Source organism: Pteropus alecto, unplaced genomic scaffold (assembly GCF_000325575.1).
Source record: "Pteropus alecto unplaced genomic scaffold, ASM32557v1 scaffold131, whole genome shotgun sequence".
NCBI classification, from domain to species: Eukaryota; Metazoa; Chordata; class Mammalia; order Chiroptera; family Pteropodidae; genus Pteropus; species Pteropus alecto.
In genome coordinates, this window is record NW_006434709.1 from 13,349,425 (window position 1) to 13,372,734 (window position 23,310).

A 23,310-nucleotide genomic window follows, 5' to 3' on the forward strand; every position below is an offset into this window, starting at 1 on the left:
GCCTCCTGCCCGGCCTCCCCCGCCTCCTCCGGCCGGCGTGAGCTCCCTGGCCGAGCCCGCGTGGACCCCGGCCGCCGCCGGCCCCGCCGCGCCCCCCTCCACCCCGGCCGCGCCCAAGCGCAGGAGCTCCTCAGGCTCTGTGGGTGAGTGCCCAGCTCTCCCTCCTTTGTATGCAGCCTCCGGCCGAGCCCTCCTCTGCGCCTCGAGGGGCTTTGTCTGCGGACCTGGGGACGAAGGCGCCCCGCGGGTGGCAGCCGCCGCGAGCAGGGTGGGGCGGCAGAGGAAGCCCGGGCTTGTTCTTTATTGTCTGTCCGGGTATCGGAGAGCACGTGCTCCCTCCCGCTCCCCGGTCCTTGCCTCTCAGCCCCATTCCGTTGCGCCCCAGAAGTTAGGCACCCTAGGGGTGTGTGTCGAGGTACTAGGGTGGTGGATTCATTGGGCCGGCTTGGTTCTGGAGTGAGGATGGAAAGGCCTAGGCGCCGTAATCTTTTGTCTTCCCTCCTGGGTTGCTCCTAGGGAAACGGCACAGTTTCGCTGCTGGTCTGTTTACCTGCATTCATCTCCGGCCTCCCTTCTCACCCTACCCCCTCCCTGGCCTGCGAGGCCCCCAGGCGCTTCAGCTCCGGGTCCTCCCCTCTTGCCTTGGTGGGGAGCTGGCCGGTTGGAAAACATCCACGTTGACCCAACTGCAGTGAGGGGAGAGCGCCTCCAGTGGTGTGGCGCGTGGAGAACTGGGAAGGAAAGAGTTCTGGTGAAGTCCTGCCACCGCCCAGTTTACCCGGGTTGATGTGGCGACTCCCCACGAGCTAAGCCGAGCCGGGGAAATGGGATCTGGGCGTTGGGTGCCGAGGACGCGCAGTTCTGCCGGCGTCTCACCTGCAGAGTGAAAGAAATTGCTGTGGACAGGTTTAGCCTTTTAATGCACTGTAATTGAGTAACGGTAGAGAGAGAGAGAAAAAAAGCAAAATGGTTGATATTCTTAAGAAGGGAAACCTGTGGATTCGTTGCAGGAATAGGCCAATTGAACTTGTAGGACTTAATGAAATGTTTTGAGACAGGTGTTCATATATTGGTTAGAAACAGTATGTATTAGAAGTTATGTTTTAGGTCGACAGACAGATCTGCATAGTCTGTAAGTAATTTTCAGGTCTTTTCATTCACATGAGTACCTGATTGTATGTTTTTAATTTTTAGGAACATTGTTTTATTACCTATTTCGTCTTGAGAATTGTTTATTTTAGAAGAAAAAATCAAGTTCGTTAGAGATTAAGAGTTCATCTTATTAGACAAATTAACTTATTAACAAGTAGCTTTTTACTTTTGGGAAAGAAAGTGATCCACTAGCATATCAGTAGGATCTTTATGTATAAAAGGTCAAGAATTAGGTAGTCTCACTGCCTGCTGAGAAATCTTTGTAGCATTGTAGAATTTTAGAAATGGTTCATTTTCTAGAAAAAAATTAATCTGAGATCACAATTTTTTTTCTTCTATTCACTCCTGATCTACAATGGGAAAATAAGCCAATTGTAATGTTTCTGAATAACATTTTGATATTGACATTCCCCAACACTATTCAAAACGCTCATCACTACAGAAGATATTAGAAGATGAGGAAAAACTCAGTCTTTCCTTTTTCTGAATCCAAAAAACAGTTGAGAGGAACTAAGGTGAGGTAGAAAAATATAAAGTAATAAGAAATTTGCAGAAGAGAAATTTAATGATTAACAAAAGCATACTAATTTGTCATCTTGTATTCATGGGATCAGAAAGGAATTATGTTCTTTGAACATTAGAGATCGAGGAGGTGACAACATTCTCTTTGAATTTTGGCTTTTGAATTACTAGTTTGGAAGACAAAGTAAGAGAATATTGCTTTCCCAAGAACTCTACATAATCCTCCAATTCTGTGTTGATTGAGCATTGTGATTATGGTCATGGATAGTTAAACCATTTCAGTGACTCTAGATTTCTTAAAAGAGTTTGTTCATTCAGCTGATTATTGATTATCTACAAAGAGGCAGACGCTTTTGAGCTATGAGAGTATAGCAATAAGCAAGACACGTGTGCTCCTTTTGGGGGGAGTAAAGATAAGTACATAAATAAGGAACTCAGAATAGTGGCAGATATTATGAGGAAAATAAACAGGTTGATGGCATGGAAAATGATTGGGATTTGTGGGATTCTCCGTTGGTAGGGCAGCACTGAGAAAGGCCTTCCTGAGGCTGCAATCAAAAATTTCCAGTAACTTAGGAATTAAAAGCCTGGAGTCAGGGATGAGCTTTGTGTGTTTGAGAATCTAGTTAAGGAAGACTACTGAGAAAAACTAGGAGAGCCATGTGAGGGTGGAGAGATGGGCTACACCTAGATCACTTGGGATTTCTGATGGGCCATGCAAAAAAGTTTGGTTTTAAAAAATATATATTTATGTAAGAAATATGCTCCTTAAATAATGATGATTTTGAAGCAGAAGTATAATTTTGAAGATTTAGAGGAACCGAGAGGACTGGCGTTAAAGACAAAGAAGGTGAGAAATGTACAGAGCATGGTTAAGAAGTATAGACCAGCCTGACTGGAAAGGGTTTATGTTACTGAATTTGGTAGATGCTTGACAATTGTGTATGGTTGGTTGGTTGGTTGGTTGGTTACCCTACACTTTGAGGATATACCAGGGAAACTGGATAGAAATTGAGTTGAGAGAAATGCAACTATTATCATTAAGGATGACGTTGATCTGGTCTCAGGTTTTGTTCTAAACCAGTGTTTATTGAGATTGAAATGTGTGGTAGATCTGCAGTCTGAAGGGTAGTGAATGACAAGGAGTTATCATCCTACTTTTTTACCCATGATTTGCTATCTACAGTTGCTCTTGCTTTTAATAATTTATGTTAGGAAACCAAAAATTTTTTGTTGTTTTCTAAAATGTAGTCATTTTATTATTTTTCATCACTTTTCTGAATTATTGTGTTAGGCATTGGGAAACCATGGCATCATGAAAGCAGTGTTAGAAAAATGAATTGGTGACAATATTCAAGATAGATTGGCGAGAAAAACCTGAACTATTTAGATAGTTTTTGCAGTAATTCTGAGACAGGTGAGTAGAGCCTGAACTGGTTCATTACTAGTCCATTCAGTGAAAATAGAATAGAAGGGAAGCCTGATTTCTTTGATTGGCTGTGAATCCGTATTTTTATAGTTAGGTCATTAAGAGATTTTAAGAAAGAAGAATTGATAGGACTTGGAGGTCATGGATATAAAAGCAAAAGAAAAGAATGTTGGTACTTACTAAATCAATTTCAGAAACTGTCCAGAGTTGTTCATTGCAGTGGAAATTCGTATAGAGTTTTATATTGCTCTTAAGTATAGGTTGTGGCTTGGAGATTAAAAACTATTAGTCGTTTATAAAATCATTTATTATATAATCATTTATATTAGTATAGGAGCACGTATTAGAAATGTTAAATTTTGAGTGATATGTAGTTTAAATCTTAAGTGATAGGACACTTTCAGGAAGTAGATGCTGCTAAAGAAGAAAGCAGTGCCATGCCCTATCCATTGCCTTCCTTTCATTTTTATTTAGCAAATCATAAGGAATAGAACTGATGAATTTAGAGATTCTGAATAATTTTTTTGTAAAGACATTTCTAATTTTCTGACTAGGTTTAAAAGATGGGAACAAGTGATATATTCCTTATAGATAAAGTGAGTTATGTTTCAGATTGGTTCTTGTTAAATTTATAGTGCTTTTTAGTAACTAGCAAGCTCCCTGAAATCCTTTTTAAAATTAAGTAATGAATATATATTGAATTTTTGATAAATATAGAATTATGTGGAATAGTATTTAGAAAACATGCTATTTTACCACTACATCCCTGTAAACTTGGAAGATTTACTATATTTTATAAAACATTTTTAAAAAGGAGCATATTATTTATTGTCTGATAATTTGCTCCGTTTTATCTGTAGTTATTTCATAATATACCTAAAAGCAATTTATTTGAAACACTGACGCAAGGCCCCAATTTGAATGGCACATTTTAAAGGTACTTTGCTAGCCCAAGATAAAAGTACCAACCAAAGGGATATTTTTTGATTCTTCTTTGGAACTTCCGATTAAGTAGAAGTAAATGTTGCAGATACACTATTCTTATAGTATATTTTTTGAGACTTTTTGTTTCTGTTTTTAAATATAGTCTCTAGAAGGTCTCCCTGGGGGCGACAGCACCAGGGATGGAAACTGTTGGGGCAGAACCATAGTCATCAGTGGTGTTTAAATGGGTGAATGTGACCTTTGTGGCTGGCTACTGGAGGATGTAGGCCTGCAAAATGGTGAGACCCAGCTTTACTGATGTTGAAGTCTTCTCAGACTGATGGCCTCATCTTTCTTTTCACCTCTGAAGGAGGTGTAGATAATTTCACATTTAAGCTGCTGGGTTTTTGTTTCTTGGTTGGCATGGTGATTATTGGTTTTTTAAGTTGCTTTCCTCATGTGTTCCCATAACACTGTATTCTTACCTCATGGTGTATACCATGCCACATATATGGTAATGGAATGCTTACTCATCTTTAGTCTCTACCAGACCGTATACTCCTTGAGGAAAGGGACTATATCTTTTTCTTTGAGGAAAAGGACTATGTGACATTACATCTCCATTCCTGAGCACAGAGATGTGGTGTAGGCACTCAGGTATTTGTTGAATGAATATAAAATTATAGATGAATACTGATCTCCACATTCTGTGTGGTTTTAGAATTACTACAATATTTTCTCAATGAAAATTTCAAGTCTTATGAATTAAAGCCTGTATTTATTTACCTATACAAGGTATATGGGTGTACCATATTTTATTTAATCAGTCTTTTATTGATTAATTAGGTTGTTTCTCAGCTTTTTTTCCTGTTATAATTTTGCTGGAAACTTGTATACACTTCTTTAGGTATACATGCTGTTATATGCATTGTAAGATAAATTCACACAAGTAGAATTACTGGTTCAAAAGGTAAGTGCGTTTTAAATGTCGATAGATAATGCCAGATTGTACTGCAAAGAGTTGTTCCAGCGTATATTCCCACCATTAATGTGTTAAAGTACCTTATTCCTTTTGTTTTTATCAGTACAGTACATTGGTAAACTAATAAATGATTTAGCAGATTGCTTTTAAATTTACATTTCTGAATATTTTTTAATAGGATTAAGTGCCAGTAAATTTTTTTCTGATCACAGCTTTTGCTTATTCTTTTGTTGTTGCTGTTATAGATGTAGCAGTGCTCACCCTATTGTAAGGAAATTAGCTCTTTGTCATGTCTTGAAAATGTTTTCCCTGATTTGTTGTTTGTATTTTGACCTTTGGTATATTTTTTTGTGCAGAAATTTTATGTAGTCAGATTTATCATTTTCTTTTATGACTTAGTCATTAAAGTCATTGCGTTTTGTGGAATTCTTAGAAAGTCCTTCTCTAAGATTGTAAAAATTTCTCCCATGTTTTCTCCTGATATTTTTATGATTTCATTTCAACATTTAATTATTTCATTCTTCTAAAGTTTATTTTTTTCTAGAAAGCGAAGTAATGATATAATTTTATTTTTCAACATGATTTCCCCTTTGTCCGAACATATTTTTTTTTTTTTTACTATTTTGAAGTGCCACTTTTGTCACGTGTAGTGTGGGTGAAATATTTTCTGTTCCATTTATTTGTTCATGCATAAGTACCAAACTTTTTAAAATAAAATACTAGTTGATGGGGCTTTTCCAGAATTATTTTTTCCTGGCTATCTATGCCTGTATGATTTTCTGTCTGATCTTTATCTAGCCCTTCTCCCTTTGTTGGAATTATAGTGGGTTACATTACATTTATGGATTAAATTCGGAAAGAATTGCTATATTTTTAGTATTGATATCTATATTTTTCTACCAACACATGGTTTTTAATATGCATTTTAAAAAAATTTAGCTCATAATTATGTGAAATGTAGGCTTTAAAACAAATATTAAGTATTCTACCTGCTTAGTATGAAACACTTGAAATACTGGGCTATATAGATATTTGGCCTCCTCTTTTCAGTTGACTATAGATAGGCTGTTGAAGAAAGATGTCTTCTTGCTTTTTCATTTCCAAAAAAAATTTTGTTTTAAGAAGGGAAGTAACATTCTTTATAGTCCTAATAATTAGATTAACTTTTAAGCAGTCTCTGAATGCTTTACTTAGATGGCCCTCTAGTTTTTAAAAAAACATTACTTCTTTAATGGCTTGTTCTTATTAATGGAATTATTACCAGAGACAAGTTTAGTTGTTCAAACAGATTTGGCAGTTGTCTGGTGATATTGGTAGTCCCTTGGAAATTCAATATTAAAAAGTTATACTTTTTTTTTTTTTTTTTTTAGTACCAGGTTTAGGACTGAGTATGGGGACAAAAAAGATAAATAGGAATTGCACTTACAAGAGGTACATGTAGCAGATTAAGGGCAAAACATATGCCCCTTGTTGTAAAGTATTTTCTGCTGTCTTAAAATTAGAGGAGTTTTGTGGTGGTTCTTTAAGAACAATCGTATATTTACTACCTATCAGCAGCTTTTGTGAAAAGAGAAAAGACCTTACTTGGGTTCCAAATCTTGTCTGCACGTTTTTTCTCCCCAACTTTACAGATTGACCTGGAAACTTACTCATTGGAAGGTGCCATTATTAAATTTATTTATCTCGGTGTTCTGACAGCCATGGGTGAAGCTGAACTAAAGCATTAAAAAGAGTTTTTAGAGCTACTGGAGTCTTTGATCTCAGAAAACAAAGGAATTTACTGTTTAAAAATTTTGTTTTTCTTTGTTCTAAGGAGGTTATCAGATATGCTAAACCTATCATATAAATCTCTTTCATATATAGCCTTTAGAACTTCTCAGTCTCAATTAATCAATATCATTAAATTATAGAAAGTTTTATTATTTGTACCAAGTTCTGATATTTTAATTTTGTATAGAAATTAATTTTTATATAAAACTCAAAAACTTTAGATGCTTTTGCTTATGTAAAGTGGATTATGAAAATTAGAATATAGAAGATCAGGTAGGTATTTCATTATAGCTTACAGATCCATCTATACTATACACAGATCTTCTTTAAGGATTATGTCTGTAAGATACCACTTTTGAACAAGGACAGGAAAAACTACCACCTAACAACTTTCTCATTTACCCAGTCAGTTCCACCAAGCTTTCTGTTGTCCCCCTTACTAAAATTATGTTAATGAAAAACATCTTGCAAGAGCTAAAGTTAAGCTTATTAGCACTGATAGAATCAAACATATTTTAATGGTCTGCTGAAAGAGTTATGGGTAAAACTGTGGTTAAAATTGCTTCAGTATAATAGAATATTAGTATGTTTACATTGCCTTATCTCTATTTTGGAGAGATTTTAAAAATTTTTTACTTTTCATTATGGAAAATTTCGAATATAAAGAAAGACAGAATAGTGAATGAAACCTCATTTAGCCATCACTGAGCCCCAACAAACAACCCTTTGCCAGTCCTACACCCTCGTAAGTATTTTATTATGTATTTTGCAAACTGTTAAGTACTCTTTTGCAAAACATAACCACAATACTCTTAATCAGATATTTTCCCAATATATTTAACAATAATTAAAATCATCAAATATCTAGCCAATGCTTACAATTTCTGTTATTTAGTTAGTGAATGTCATAACTCGTCTTTTTTTTTTTTTAACAGTTTAAAAAAAATCAGAATACAGATAGAGTCCACATATTACAATGGATTGGGTTGTTTTAGAAGTCTCTTTATCTATGAGTTCTCTCTTGTTTGTGCACGCTCTCTGAAATTTTTGAAGAATGCACATACACTTTTTAAAATTTAAAAATTTTAATGTTTTTATTAAGATTTAACTTACAATAAAATACATAGATCTTAAGTTTTAGCTATTTTATGTTTTGACAAATGTATCTACTCACTTAACCCACACCCCCGTTAAATAGAACATTTTCTTCATTTCGGAAAGAACCCTTGGGCCTTTAGCAGTCAATTCAATTCAGTTCTTGTTCTGTCCTTTCCCCAGTCCCACAATCCCAAGCAACTACTGTTCATATTTTTTTCACCATAGTTTTTTTGCCTGTTATAGAACATATGAATGAGATCATACAGTATGTACTCTTGTGTCCAGTTATTTGCATTCAGTATGTTTTTGAGGTTTATTGATGATGATGAGGTATCAGTAATTTGTTCCTTTTTACTGTTGAGTGGTATTCCATGATAAGACTAAACCACAGTTTAATTATTCATTCACTTGTTGATGGACATTTGGATTATTTATAGTTTGTGGATATTAACAAACAATAGAATTCTATGAATATTCTTGTGTAGTCCTTTTTGTGAGCATATGTTTTCATTTTTCTTGGGTAAAGATAGTGGAATAAGTAAGAGTAGAATTGCTGAGTCATGGGATAGGTATATATTTATCTTTATAAAAAGTTGCCAAGCCGTTTTCCAAAGTGGTTCCACATCTACCATATAGATATTCAGTTGTCTCAGCAGAATTTTTTGGGAAGGAATTTCTTTCTCTATTGGATTGCTTTGGTGCCTTTGTCGAAATCGGTTGACCACATAAGTGTCTTTATGTATACAGATGCTCCTCACCTTACAGTGGGGTTCTGTCCCATAAACCCACGGCAAGTTGAAAATATCATCAAAAAATGTGTGTGTACCAAACACCGTAGCTTAGCTTAGCCGACCTTACATGTGCTCAGAACACTCACATTAGCCTACGGTTGGGCAGAATCACCTGACACAGTGAATGCACCGTAGAGTATCGGTTGTTTGCCCTCCTGATGGCATGCTGGACTGAGAGCTGTGGCTCCCCAATGTGCATTGCCGCTGCCCAGCATCACCAAGAGAAGTACAAAGTTTAAAATTCGAAGTATGGTTTCTGCTGAATGTGTATTGCTTTTTCACCATCATAAAGTCAAAAAATCCTACGTGGAACCATCATGAGTTGGGGACATCTGTATATATATTGTTCTGTCGGTCTGTTTGTCCTTACCAGACTGCTTTGATTACTGCAACTTTAAGTCTAAAATCAAGTAGGGTGACTACAAGTTTTTGTTTTTTTTTTTCAAAATTGCCCTTTTTAGGTCCTTTGTATTTCTGTACATTTTAGAATCAACCTGTTCATCTCTATAGAATGCCTGCAGGGAATATGATTGGTATTATATTGATTCTAGAGATCAGTGTGGGGAGAATTGACATCTTAGGGTTTAGTTAGTCTGCCATAGTTTCTTGGATGCTAGTAAGATACAGATGCCTGGGTCAGAGGTAAGAGACTTTATTACTCAGAGCAATGATAATGGCCAGAGTATCAGCATTTTCTTGTATAGGTTCCCTGAGTCCCATTTTTCATAGAGCATCATGGAAAAGGCCAAGTGACACTTGAACTTGCTGTGGGTTATATCACAGGAGAGCAACCTTGGGCTTAGAGAAACTGAATCTTATACTTCACAATAAGCATGCCTGCCTCTTGCGCAAGAGGAAGACACTGTCTGTCTCCAAGGCTGTTTGCTATATAAACATCTTTGAAAAGATAGGAAGAAAGGCAGTCAGTACTCCATTCCTCTGCTCGTAAGACGTGCAACGCAGAAACACAAGGAACTAAGAGAACCCTTTCCTGACAAAGTCTTCCAGTCCTTGAACATGATAAATATATAATACTTAGGTCTTCTCTAATTTCTCTCAGTAGTGTTTTGTAGTTTTCAATGTAGAGCTTTTGTATTTCTGTTCTTAAATTTATTTCTGTGTATTTTGTTTTTTGTTGCTATTGTAAATGATAATAGTTAAAAATGTTTATTTTTCTATTAGTTGCTAGTTTATGGAAATACGGTGATTTTTTTTTGTATACTGTTTTTATATCCGTCCTATAATCCTTCCTAAATTAATTTATTAACTCTAGTAGGGTTTAGTAGATTTTTTTAACCATTAGGATTTTCTAACAGTCCTGTTGTCTGCAGGTTAAGATTGTTTTACTTTTCCCTCTCATCTTTATGCTATAAATGTTCTAAGAAGGCAAGTACCGTAAAAGGTGTAAAAATTCCTTGCTTTTTTTCTATGCATTGAGGGTTTGTTTAGTCTTTCACTATTAAGTATGATGTTAGCTGCATAATTTTGCTAGATGTCCTGACCCTGAGGTAGAGGATGTTTCCTTCTTTTTCTAGTTTGCTGAGAATTTTTGTGAAATAGGTGTTGAATTTTATTTAGAGGCCTTTGGCATCTCTTGAGACAATCATATGACTATTCTTTTTTAGGCTGTTAATGTGGTAAACTTCATTGTTTAATTTTAAATGTTGAACCAGTCTTGTATTCCTGCAATTAAACCCCTTTTGGTAATGAGTATACTTTTTATGAAATTGCTAGATTCAATTTGCTAATATTTTGTTAAAGCTTTTTGGGTGTAAGGGATATTTTTCTGTAAATTTATTTTCTTGTAATGTCCTTGTTTTTGGTATTAATGCATAAGTTTATAAAATGTTTTGGGAAGTGTTTGCTTTTTATATGTTGAGTTTGTATAAGCATCTTTAGATTTTATAGGATTTACTAGTGAGGCCATCTGGGCTTGGGATTTTCTTTGTGGAGATGGTTTTAAATTACAAGTATACTTCCTTTAAGAAATACAGGGCTTTTCAGACTTTCTATTTCTGCTCTGTCAGTTTTGGAAATGTATGTCTTTCAAGGAATTCTATTTTATCTTGATGAATATACATCAAGGAATTTGTCCGTTCATCTAAGTTGTCTTATTTATTGGCATAAACTTGTTCATATTATTTCCTTAGTTTTTAGGATTTGTAATGATAGTCCTTCTTTTATTTACAATACTCATTTTCATCTCTTTCTTGATCATTTTAGGGATTATCTATTCTATTGATCTCTTCAAGGAATTTTTCTCTATTGTTTGCTTGTTTTCTGTAACATCGGTTTCTACTCTGCTTTTATTATTTTCTTCTATTTATTTGGATTTAACTTGCTCTTCTAGTTTCATAAAGTGGAAGCTCTTTGAATGTAACCCTTCTAAAAGCATTTAGAGCTATACATGTCTCTCTCAGCCTGCTTTAGGTATATCCCACAAATTTTCATTATTTTATTTAAAATATTCTTCAATTTCCCCTCTAATATATTCTTCGATCCATGGGTTATTTAGAATTTTGTAGTTTACTTTAGAAACATTTGGGGATTTTCCAGATATTTTTATCTTACTGATTTCGATGGAATTCATGTGACCAAAGAACATAACACTGATTTGTCTTTTTAAGTTTATCGAGACTTGTATTATAGACCTGGAAATGGTTTCTCTTGGTGAATGTTCCATGTGAACTTGATAAGAATGCATATTCTGTTGTCGTTTGTAGTGCTCTATAAAACTCAGTTTAGTTCATTGCTAGTGTTGTCTAAATATCTATATCCTTACTAATCTGTGTCTGTAGTCTATCAATTAACTGAGAGCTCTTAAAAATTTTAAATAAAATTTGTAGATTTGTCTTGTCTTCCATTAGTTTTTGCTTCATATATTTCCTGTTTACCTTTCCCATACACCTTTAGAGTTGTTATATCTATTTAGTGTTATTTACTTATTTATCATTATCAGATCCCCCTCTTTATCTCTAATAATCTCAAAGTAATTCTCCTTTGTCTTTGAATCTACTCTGCTAGACATTAATATAGCCACTCTAGATTTTGTAGGCTAAGTGCTTGGATGACTTATCCTTTAACCTATCCTTTGACATATCCTTTAACCTGTTTTTATATTTAAAGTGTGTGTCCTGTAAATAGCATGTAATAGGGTTTTTATCTAGTCTGAAAACCTCGGCCTTTTAACTGGGGCCATTTACATTCATTGTTGTTATTAATATAATTCATTTGTCTGTTTTCTCTTTGTTCTTGCTGTTTGTTCTTTTATGCTTCTATGTATCCCTTTCATCCTTTGTGCTTTTATTGTCTTATATTTTGCTTCTATAAATTGTCTCTATAAATATTGCATATTGTCATTTTTTTGAGCTTCAAAAATCAGTTATTCTCTAAGGAAATTAAGAAATGAGAATATTTTGTGTCTACTCATATATTTACCATTTTGCCATTCTTTGTTCTTTTGTGAAGAACCAGGTTTTTATCTGGTGTCATTTTCCTAAAGTCTGAAGAACTTTTTTTTTTAACATTTCTTGTAGTGCAGGTCTCTTGGTGATCATTTCTTTCAGCTTTTGTTTTCATATTTTGTTAATCTAATATCTTTATTATCTTTATTTTTCAAGAATATTTTTGATGAATACACTCAATGTTGATATGCACAGTCGTTAAGTTTTATAAAATCACAGAAAACACTGAATTAGCAAATACTGAATTATTGCCCCTAGGGGAAATACAGGGTTAAGTTCCTGTGAACCTTTAGTCATAGCATTTTTAAAAATTGATCTGTACATAACTTTGTTTTATGTGTGTTTCTATTTAAAGACACATTATTTACTAGATATTGTTGATTCATTAACATTGAACTCATGGCCAACAGTGCTGTAACTCATGCCTCAATGAAGTTCATCTAACACGTTTATTTTCTCTGTAAGGTGTATCTCAGCCTTCTTGTGGCTAAGAACACTAGACAGCACTTCAGCACTATGCTTAGGGGCCAGTTTAAACATCAAAATCACCAACAGAAAGCACAAAAATGTGAAAAAACGTGGTACTAAATAGCCTTGAAAAACAGTGCTTGTTTACAGTCTGAGTGAGAGCTGAAACAACAAGGGTTTTCTTATTTGACCTCACCTGGAAACGTGCGTTGGGTGACTGTAATGTTTTGCTGCTTCTGTGCATGTCTGCTGCTGTATTTTTTTTTGGGTATTGCCGATTTAGGGAGTAAACAAATTTTTCCAAATAGAGAGAATCAGTGAATTATGATGAATGACTATATAATTCTAGGATGTCAGTTTTTTCATCATTTTAAAAGCTGTCTGTTTTTTGGATTACATTGTTTCCATTGAGAAGGCGGGTCATTTTTAAATTGTTCTCTTGCCATTTTCCTGTTTTAAGATTTTCTCTATCTTTAGTTTTCAACAATTTGATCTCTACACTGGATTTCTTTGTGGTTTGTATTTATCCTGCTTTGAATTTCTTGGATCTTTGAGTTGGTATTTTCCATTACAATTCTCAAGTTTTAGTCCATTATCTTTAATTCTTTTTTTTTTTTTTTTTTCCTTCTCTCTCTGTGTCTTTTTCCCTTCAGCAGTCACTGTAGCCTTTTTGGGGGGATTCCAATTACATACACTTTCAATGCCTGATTATCTCACAGGTCCCTGAGGCACTGTTCATTCTTTTTTCCCCCAAACCTTTTTTTCCTCTATTGTATTTCAGTTTGGGCAGTTTCTTTCTGTTGCTTTCTTTAATCTTATTGATCTGCAGTGTCCAATCTGCTCTTAAGCCCCTCAGTGAATTTTTCTTTCACTTAATGGGATTTCAGTTATAGAATCTCATTTGGTTCTTTTTTTAGTCTACATTTCTCTACCAAGATTCTCTGTTCACTCATTATGTCTACCTTTTACTGTATATACTTAGGAATGTTTTAATAGCTATTTAAATTTATATTTTAATGTTTGCTAATCCAAAATCTATATCATTTCTGTGTTTGACTTTTTCTTATTTATGCTTATATTTTCTTGCTTCTGTTCACGTCCAGTAATTTTTTATTTTATACTGGTTGTCATGGGTGTGGTGTTAGTTTTGTTCTGTCAGGCAGTTAATTTGCTGGCAAATCATCTTGATTTTTTCAAGTCTTGATTTTAATGTTACAGTGAGTCTAGAACAGGGAACTGCTGACTTTTTAAGTGTCAAGTAGTAAATATTTTAGGCTTGTGGGTTAAACAGTTTCTGTCTTAAATACTCTTTACCCATATTAATGCAAAAGTAGTCATAGACAATACATACATGAGTGACATGGCTATCTTTCAATCCAGGTTTGGCCCACGAGCCATGTTTTGTTGACTCTTGGTCTAGAGAATCCCTTACTTTAGAGTTAGAGTAACCCCACTCTTAACGTGTTCCTTTTCTGGGGTTTCACATTTATGCTTGGAGTGTTCAGTGAGATCTCTCTACTCTGGTCAAAATTTTAGGTCAGGTCTTCTAGCACAGTCTGACCTCCAGAATATCCATTCAGCTCACAACTCTATTGTAGACTTCTGTGCTGTGTATTTGAAGGGAAAGGCCAAATATTTAAAGGGAACCCCTGCCCTTGCCTACGTAGCGCTCCTTTGTATATTACCCTGCCCCACAAATACCAGGTAACTCAGCCGCTGCCTCAGCTCAGCAAGAGCACAGCATTCTTGGGTTCTATTCTTGGCTGCTTCTTCCCTGTATCGTAGACCAGAAAGTGCCTTCAGGCAGAAAGCCAGGCCGCTTATCTGTTGTGCTTCCCTCTTCTCAGGCATCACTCTCCTTCCTGTAGTGCCTGTTGTCCAGTGTCTCAAGACAGTTGCTTCATATATTTTGCCTAGTTTTATAGTTCTGTTGGAAGGGTTAGTCTGATATAATTACTCTCATAGCTAGAAGCAGTTCTTTATGGTTTTAAAGTGCTGTTTATTTTATAAATTATACTATTGATTTTACTAACCAATTACATGTTTGGTTGATAAATAGGTTTTTTTTTTTGAAATGAACATGTCAAGGAAAATACTCAGTTATAAGAGGATGTAGACATTGGTGAGCTCATGATAACGTATATTTTTTTAAATGACTAGTAATAAATTAAGAAGTGCCATACCACTTTTATACCACATGATTTCACTTATATGCGGAATCTAAAGAACAAAAAGAACAAACTAATCAAAAATAGATTCACAAATATAGTGGACAATTTGGTGACAAACAGAGGGGAGGGAGGTTGGGGGGCTGGAAAAATGGGGTGAAGGGTTAAAGAAGTACAAATTAGTAGTTGGTAGTTGGTCACGCCCAGCAGAGAGAATGCAATTAGCATTAATATGATAGCTAGGTGGAGGGCCAGGGGAGGGAGGGAGCAATTGGGGGGGATTGTTTTATGAACTATATAGATATCTAAACAATATACTGTATACTTGAAACTAATTTAAATAAATAATTTTTTTAAAAAGCCATTTTTACTTTTTAAAAGTGATTTACTTAAAAAAAAAGAAATCTCTTTAGTGAACTTTAATTTTGAAACTGATCCTTATGTGATGGAAGTAAATAGCATTCAAAATATGTAGCCCTGTGGCAGTTGGTCTAAATTTACATTCTAGGTTTAGGTTTAGGTAAGGAAATGAATGCTAGCCTTAGGGCCACACGAGGAATAGATCATATGGAAAAAGTTGTTTTGTGAATGGTGTTCATCTTCCATACTGTCATTATAAGTAGTTTAGTGATTCTGTTCATTTTACAGAGGGCGATAAGGAAATATATCTGATAATAATGAAAAAGGTTTATATTATAAATTTTAGCTTTGTCATTAACTAGCTTTTGACTTTGAGTAAGTTAAGTCTGAGTTTAGGTAACTGGACATGTAGAAGATTAACAGAAAAAGATAAGGATGGGTATGTTTTACAGAGAAAGTAAGGCCAAGTATGGCGAATTCGAGCGTTACTGGATGTCAGCATTCAGATATACAGGAAGGGAAGCATGGATTTGGTTATGAAGAATCATGTTTGATTAGCATGGATGACCTGTGAGGACTTGTGGAGATAAGTTTAGACAGTTAAGGTGGGACCATGTGGTGCAGGGCCATATTTATCTAAGGGTTTAGATATAATTCATTGGTTAACTGGAAGCTTTTGAATGTTTTTGAGCAAGATAACATATAGAATTGTCTTTTTAGAAATATTAATCCGATGGCAGCAGAGTGGAGAGACTTCATAGGAAAGTTCTGGCTTTTCTTTTGCCTGTTATTTAGTGAAAGCTTTTTTTCCCTTATTTCTTTTTAAATATGCCACTATATTTTTACTTAGTATGGTTATAATTAAGTTCTTTATATTTTTCTGACTGTCCACAGTAACACAAATGAGGTTGATGATTAGCATTTTGATTGTGTTCATTAATTAGAATTTGGCATTATGAGTGGATCATAGAGGGAGTTTACCTTTTTTTAAGCCCAATAATATAAGTGAACACATAGTAATTCAAAATATTATGCTTTTTACTTACTATAGTATCCCTGATTTTAAAATAGTTTATTTGTGAAAGGATTTTTTCTTTTTACAGAAAAAGGAAGACTAATCTAAAATCAGTAAGTTTTTTTCAAAACAAGAAACAAATAATTTTCAGTTATTTTAGCCTTAGAATTTGATTGTTTGATATAAAAGTATTTAACTGCAGCGGTTAAAGGAAGAGTATGGACTTGTAAACCGCTTGGATTCAAATCTCAGATCCATCACTTTGAGTTTTGTGACTTGGGACAGGTTACTTAGCCTTTTTATGCCTGTTTCCTCATTTGTGAAATGAGAATAACAGCAGTACCTACTTGACAGGCTGATTTTGAGTATCAAAGGAATATCTGAATTAAATGTGCCTGGCCAGCATTAATGTCTCTGTGAATGTCATTTATAGAGAAGCAATTAATCAGTCAGATATTTCAGATGAATTGCAGGGTATTTGGATGACAATTTATCTTGTTTCAGGAGATACAAACTTGCAGAACTGATATATACAGAGAACAAACTGGTGACTGTCAGAGGGGAGGAGGGTTGGGGGGCTGGGTGAAAAAGGTGAAGGGATGAAGAAGTACAAATTAGTAGTTACAAAACAGTCATGGGAATTTAGAGTAAAAAATAAATAAAACAAAGAAAAAAAAGAGAAGAATTTACACCTATTGTATTTATGCATAAACACTTTCCTCGGAAGATAAAGCACATGAACTTAGGAGTTAGACCTGTTTAAAGCCAGGCTCTCTGGCCTCCTGGCTCGGTAATTTAGGGCAAATTATTGGTTCTTTTTCTTTCTCATGCCCTTCCCTCACAATGTTTTGAGGTAGATACCATTATTATCCTTATTTTACAGATGTGGAAATGAGGGTTGCACAGTGGTAAGTAATGGATGGATCTGGGACTTGAACCCAAGCGATTTGATATCATGATCCATCATTGCTTTAGTGGAAGTCTGAGTAAGTCTCTTCTGGATATTTTTCCTAATCAATGCTTTTAGAAATGTACTTTTTTTGTGGTTAATTTTAGAGTGAATTTCATTTTTCAAAATGAAGTTTTTTTCTCTTTTTGAAATTTAGTGAATATTTGAAATACTAATTTGTAAAACTTTTTCACTTGGCTAGGTGCCAGGAATATAGTTTTTATTATAAGAGAGATTCTGTACTAGATATGAATAAGGATGTAGTTAAAAAATACTTGTCTATGGCCATGCTACCCTGAACAAACCCGATCCCTTCTGATCTTGGAAGCTAAGCAGGGTCAGGCCTGGTTAGTACGCGGATGGGAGACCACCTAGAAGACCAGGTGCTGTAGGCATAAAAACAACAACAACAAACTTTATTGGAGCAGTTTTAGATGTAGTTTGTTTTTCATTTGATTTTAATGGTAACATGTTTCTAGTTCAAGTAGACTGACCTCTGAATTAGTGGTTTTTACCCGTATAGTCTAGATGAAAAGAAAACTGTTTTAAAAATTTGCTGTCTTTTATTTAGATGGAACAGCTGTGTGATTATTTGGTTTTGCTCTTTAACAATCCCTAAATCGCAATTTTATACAAGATTATATAGTTAATTGTTTTAACTGAAAATAGTTTTCAGGTTCCCTCATTCTACACATGAGACACTGTAAATTAACTAAGATCACATAGCAAGCCATCTTTAAATAAAAATGTGAACACGTGTACATTTTGTAAAATCTTATAAGGCATGATGTCTTCCTGATTTGGACAGGTGTCCTGTCCAACCTGTTGATCTAGGTTATTGAACACCCTTTTAATATCATGGATATCCCCTCATCACCTCATCTAAGAATTCTTTAACTATGACATCTCCAGTGTGGATTTACGTAAAACTTATCTGACATTGTGAATTTAACTCCCCTATTCACCAAGGGGAATATACCCTTGGAAGACAAGTCCCATGTGCATGATAGCCACATCTCTTTGATTTTTTTTTTTTTCCCTGTTGCTCAGTCTTGTCTAGCTTGTCTTTCCAGCTAGAAGTGTCCAAATTTATTAGGTTCTCTCCACTAAACGAATAACCTTCCTGTCATCCCTCAAGCTATTTCAAATTGTGTTTTACTAGAGGCCTTCTCTAAACTACAGAACATCTTTAGCTCAGGTTCTTCCAACTGGAGGTGTAAAATGACATGTGCCAAGAGGATCAGAACAATATATAGTGTATTAGTGGGCTTGGGCTGCCATGCTAAGATACCAAGGACTGGTGGTTTAAACAACAGATTTATTCTTCACAGTCTGGAGGCTGAGAAGTCTAAGATCAAGGTGCTGCTAGGTAGGTTTCATTCTGAGGCCTCTTCTCTTGGCTTCCGTGTGGCTGCCATCCCACTGTGCTCCCACGATGTGTGTGCGCCTGCACAGAAAGGGAGGAGTGAGAGTAGGGAGGGTGTTGTCTCACAGCACGAGCAAGTTCTCTGGTGTCTCTTCTTAATAAGGGCACTAATCTTATCCTCCCATGCCCTACCACGTAACATTGTGTAACCCTGATTACCTCCCAAAGGCCCCATTTCCAGATACTTATCACAGTAGAGGTTAGGGCTTCAACATATGGATTTGGGGGGATACAAACATCCAGTCCGTAACGTATTGCATATAGTGGTTAGGAAAATGGGCTCTGGAGTTGAATTGTCTGAGTCTCACTAGTTGTATATTAAGTGAGTTACTTGTGTCAGTTTATTTTTTAAAAATCTGTTAAATGGGGGACATTAACAGCAATAGGGTTATAAGGAGTAAGATGAGTTCTTGCATGTAAAGGACTTAGAGTAACAAGTAGACCTCAATGTTAATTTTAAACAAAATAAGACTGATGATAATAATGATCTTCCTAATGATAATTAGTAGTTTCTTTGTGCTTTGGACAATGCTGTGTAGGGCTAATGTCTTCAAATAATAGTGTGCAATGACTTAGAATATTTTTCTTTAAAGATTGGCAACCTGGTATAAGAAAATTCACGATTCTCTGAAAGTATTCTTTCAGAGAACAAACTGATATTAAAGATATCCCAATAAAAAAAGATTAAGCAGGTGTAGTTATTTTGTTCATATACATCTTTAAAGGTTTTGGCTTTATTAGGATAAGATAACCGATCTGAAATTGAGTGAAAGCTTTGGATGTGGTATGTTTAAAGAGAAGAATAGTATCTTAAAGCCATTTTGGTTCATGACATTTCTTGTAATATAGAATATGTTGTTGCTTCTTGAAAAATGTAGGTTCTATGGATATCATTTAATCAGCTTTATAATATATATATGTTAATTTAATTGAATTAATGGTACTACTAATGGTACTACTTTTTCCTTTCCATCTTGGCCTTTTCTTTGTAGATAAAGTTTTGTGTTAACTCATTACAAACTGAACGCTTGCTTGCTCCTTTTATCTTTCGTCTCCTCCCAACTCTGTCTTTATTTCTGCTGAGGTTATATTCTATTTGTTTTTCAGATGAGACACTTTTTGCTCTTCCTGCTGCATCTGAGCCTGTGATACACTCCTCTGCAGGCAAGTTCTTTCTGCTAGCCTTTATCCTCTGTATACTCTCTTTAGTTTTGTTAACTCTATACAGAGTAGTTTGAATTTACTAAAAATTAACAGGGTTCCAAGAATGTTTGTTTACTAAAAAAGTGAAATTGCATTTTATATGCTATGTCCAAGAGAGAAATGGCCAGAACCTGATTAATAATTGGAAACAGGTAAGGAATTCTTGGACCCCTGATTTACATTTACATATTGACTATTCCATTTCTCCAAATAAAATTTACTTAGAGCTGAAAGGCTTTCATGTGAATGAATGTCACTCTGTGGCACTTAGTTGTTCGATGCCCTTTCTCTTCTAAACTGTCAAACTCTTTTCAAATTTTCTTCCTTTAAACTAGAAAGTAGCTTTTTCAGTGATTATACTTGAGATTTTTCTCAGACCTGATTTATGTCTTTGCATAGCATATAATTGCTTCTGTAGCCATACACAGGTTTTATTGAACAATAGCTTTAATTTTTTAGTAATGATTCAAGTCTACTTGTTATTCATTAATTAAATGTTGTTGACATTTAGTTTTAGTTAACATTAAGTCTTTACTAACACCTTTGAATCTGTCATAAAACTTGCATTAACTCTGAGAACACTGGCTTTCTCTAACTTTCCTTTCTGTCCACGATCACAGAAAAAATTACGGACTTGAAGGAGCAGCCAGGTAGCACTGTTTCCACTGGTCAAGAGGATTTCCCATCTGTCCTGCTTGAAACTGCTGCTTCTCTTCCTTCTCTATCTCCCCTCTCAGCTGCTTCTTTTAAAGAACATGAATACCTTGGTAATTTACCAGCAGTATTACCCACCAAAGGAACACTTCAAGAAACTTCAGATGAAGCTTCTAAAGAGTTTTCAGAGCAGGCAAAAAATCCATTTGTAGACAGAGATTTAACTGAGGTTTCAGAATTGGAATATTCAGAAATGGGATCATCATTCATTGTCTCTCCAAAAGCAGAATCTGCCGTAACAGTCGCAGACCTTAGGGAAGAAATAATTGTGAAGAATAAAGATGAAGAGGAGGATTTAGTTAGCAATAACATCCTTCGTAATCAACAAGAGTCACCTGTAACCCTTACTCAGTTGATTAAAGAAGAGAACACAGTCATGTCTCCAGAAGAAACAAAGGACAGTTTTAAGGAAAAGGGACTCATAGCGGGAGCGCCTATGAGGGAAGAATATGCAGACTTCAAACCATTTGAACGAGTATGGGAAGTAAAAGATATTTATAAGCAAGGTAGTGATGTGCTGGCTACTGCAGGTAGTACAGAGAGCAAGTTGGAAAGTAAAGTGGATAAGAAATGTTTTGCAGATAGCACTGAGCAAACAAATCATGAAAGAGATAGTGAAAGCAGTAATGATGATATTTCTTTTCCCAGTACACCGGAAGCTATAAAAGTTGGTTCAGGGGCATATATCACATGCACTCCCTTTAACCCAAAAGCAACTGAAGGCATTTCAACAAATGTTTTTCCTTTGTTGGAAGATCATACTTCAGAAAATAAGACAGATGAAAAAAAAATAGAAGAAAAAAAGGCCCAGATTGTAACAGAGAAGAATACTAGCATTACATCTTCGAACCCTTTCCTTGTAGCAACACAAGATTCTGAGACAGGTTATGTCAAAACCGATAATTTATCAAAGATGACTGAGAAAGTAGTGGCAAACATGCCTGAAGGTCTAACCCCAGATTTAGTACAGGAAGCATGTGGAAGTGAATTGAATGAAACTATAGGGACAAAGATTGCTTTTGAAACAAAAATGGACTTGGTTCAAACATCAGAAGCTGTGCAGGAGTCACTCTACCCTGTAGCACAGCTTTGCCCATCATTTGAAGAATCTGAAGCTACTCCTTCGCCAGTTTTGCCTGACATTGTTATGGAAGCACCATTAAATTCTGTAGTTCCTAGTGCTGGTGCTTCTGCAGTGCAGCCCAGTTCATCACCATTAGAAGCTCCCCTTTCAGTTAATTATGAAAGCATGAAACTTGAGCCTGAAAATCCACCACCATATGAAGAGGCAATGAATGTATCACTAAAAAAAGTATCAGGAACAAAGGAAGAAATTAAAGAGCCTGAGAGTATTAATGTAGCTGTTCAAGAAACAGAAGCTCCTTATATATCTATTGCATGTGATTTAATTAAAGAAACAAAGCTCTCTACTGAACCAACTCCAGATTTCTCTAATTATTCAGAAATAGCAAAAGTTGCACAGCCAGCGCCTGATCATTCTGAGCTTGTTGAAGATTCCTCACCTGATTCTGAACCAGTTGACTTATTTAGTGATGATTCAATACCTGAAGTTCCACAAAAACAAGATAAAGCTATGATATTTGTGAAAGAGAATTTTGTTGAAACTTCATCTGAGTTAATGACAGAACATGAAAATAAGGAAAAACTCGGTGCTTCACCACCACCTAAGGCGGGGAAGCCATATTTGGAATCTCTTCAGCCCAGTTCAGACACCACAAAAGATACCTTATCACCTGGTGAAGTTTCAGCATTGACCCCAAGGGAGAAAATGCCTTTGCAGATGGAGGAGCTCAATACTGCAATTTATTCAAGTGATGGCTTACTTATTGCTAAGGAAGCAAAGATAAGAGATAGTGAAACATTTTCAGATTCATCTCCAATTGAGATTATAGATGAGTTCCCTACATTTGTCAGTTCCAAAACTGATTCTTCTAAATATACCAGGGAATACACTGACCTAGAAGTATCCCACAAAAGGGAAATTGCTAATGTCCAGGATGGAGCCGGCTCATTGCCTTGCTCTGAATTACCCCAAGACCTTATTTTCAAGAATGTGCAACATAAAGGTGAAGATAAAGCCCATGTCCCAGATGAAATCTCTAAAGATAGATCTGATATTTCAAAGATGCCCTTACTGCCTCCAGATGCTTCTGCTCTGGCTGCTCAAACAGAGATAGGTAGTATAGTTAAACCCAAAGTTCTTGTTAAAGAAGCTGAGAAAAAACTTCCTTCTGGTACAGAAAAAGAGAACAGATCACCGTCTGCTATATTTTCAGCAGAGCTGAGTAAAACTTCAGGTAATCAGTCCATACATTGTTTTGTGCTTTCTTGCTACCTTTTGGAACATTCCACTACATTTTGTGTAGTATGTTAAATTTATAGTGTCTAGTATATCACATTGATAAGAATTCTTTTCTACTGTCTCACTTAAAGGTTTTAGTGCTTTTTCTACTCCTCTTGCACTCATCATTCACCCTTGCTTTTAAGTTTTCCACACAATTAATTGTTGGTGATTTTATATTACACCAGGGAACCAGAAACATTTTTTTTTTTTTAATAGAATTGGCTTCAGTGTCTATTTCTTTTCTTTTGCTTCGGTGTTTCCTGAGAGCACGAACAGCAAGAGGTATTAAAAAATAATATTTTTAGATGCATTTACTTTGTTTTCCCAGAAATGAATTCATTTAAAATTTTTAATGATAGAACATTTTTGTAATGTTTCTGATATTTCAATATAATGCAGTATTATCCAGTAATAGGTATAAAGTTACAAATATTGAGTATTAGAAATTTTGTTGAAAAGTGTAAGTTGAGGTATGCTATTATGAATTCTTCTGAAATTACTTATTCTCAT

At 35.3% G+C, this 23,310-nt stretch overlaps 1 protein-coding gene and 1 pseudogene across 1 annotated transcript in view; both read left to right on the forward strand.

The window, feature by feature from the left end:
• The window catches only part of RTN4 (reticulon 4), a 66,213-nt gene that overhangs the window by 530 nt on the left and 42,373 nt on the right, over positions 1-23,310 (forward strand). Inside the window, exon 2 of the mRNA XM_025045097.1 lies at positions 20,592-22,753. Coding sequence (XP_024900865.1) covers positions 20,592-22,753 — 2,162 coding nt within the window. The remainder of the gene's footprint in view (positions 1-20,591; positions 22,754-23,310) is intronic.
• LOC112477929 lies at positions 17,370-17,487 on the forward strand (annotated as a pseudogene).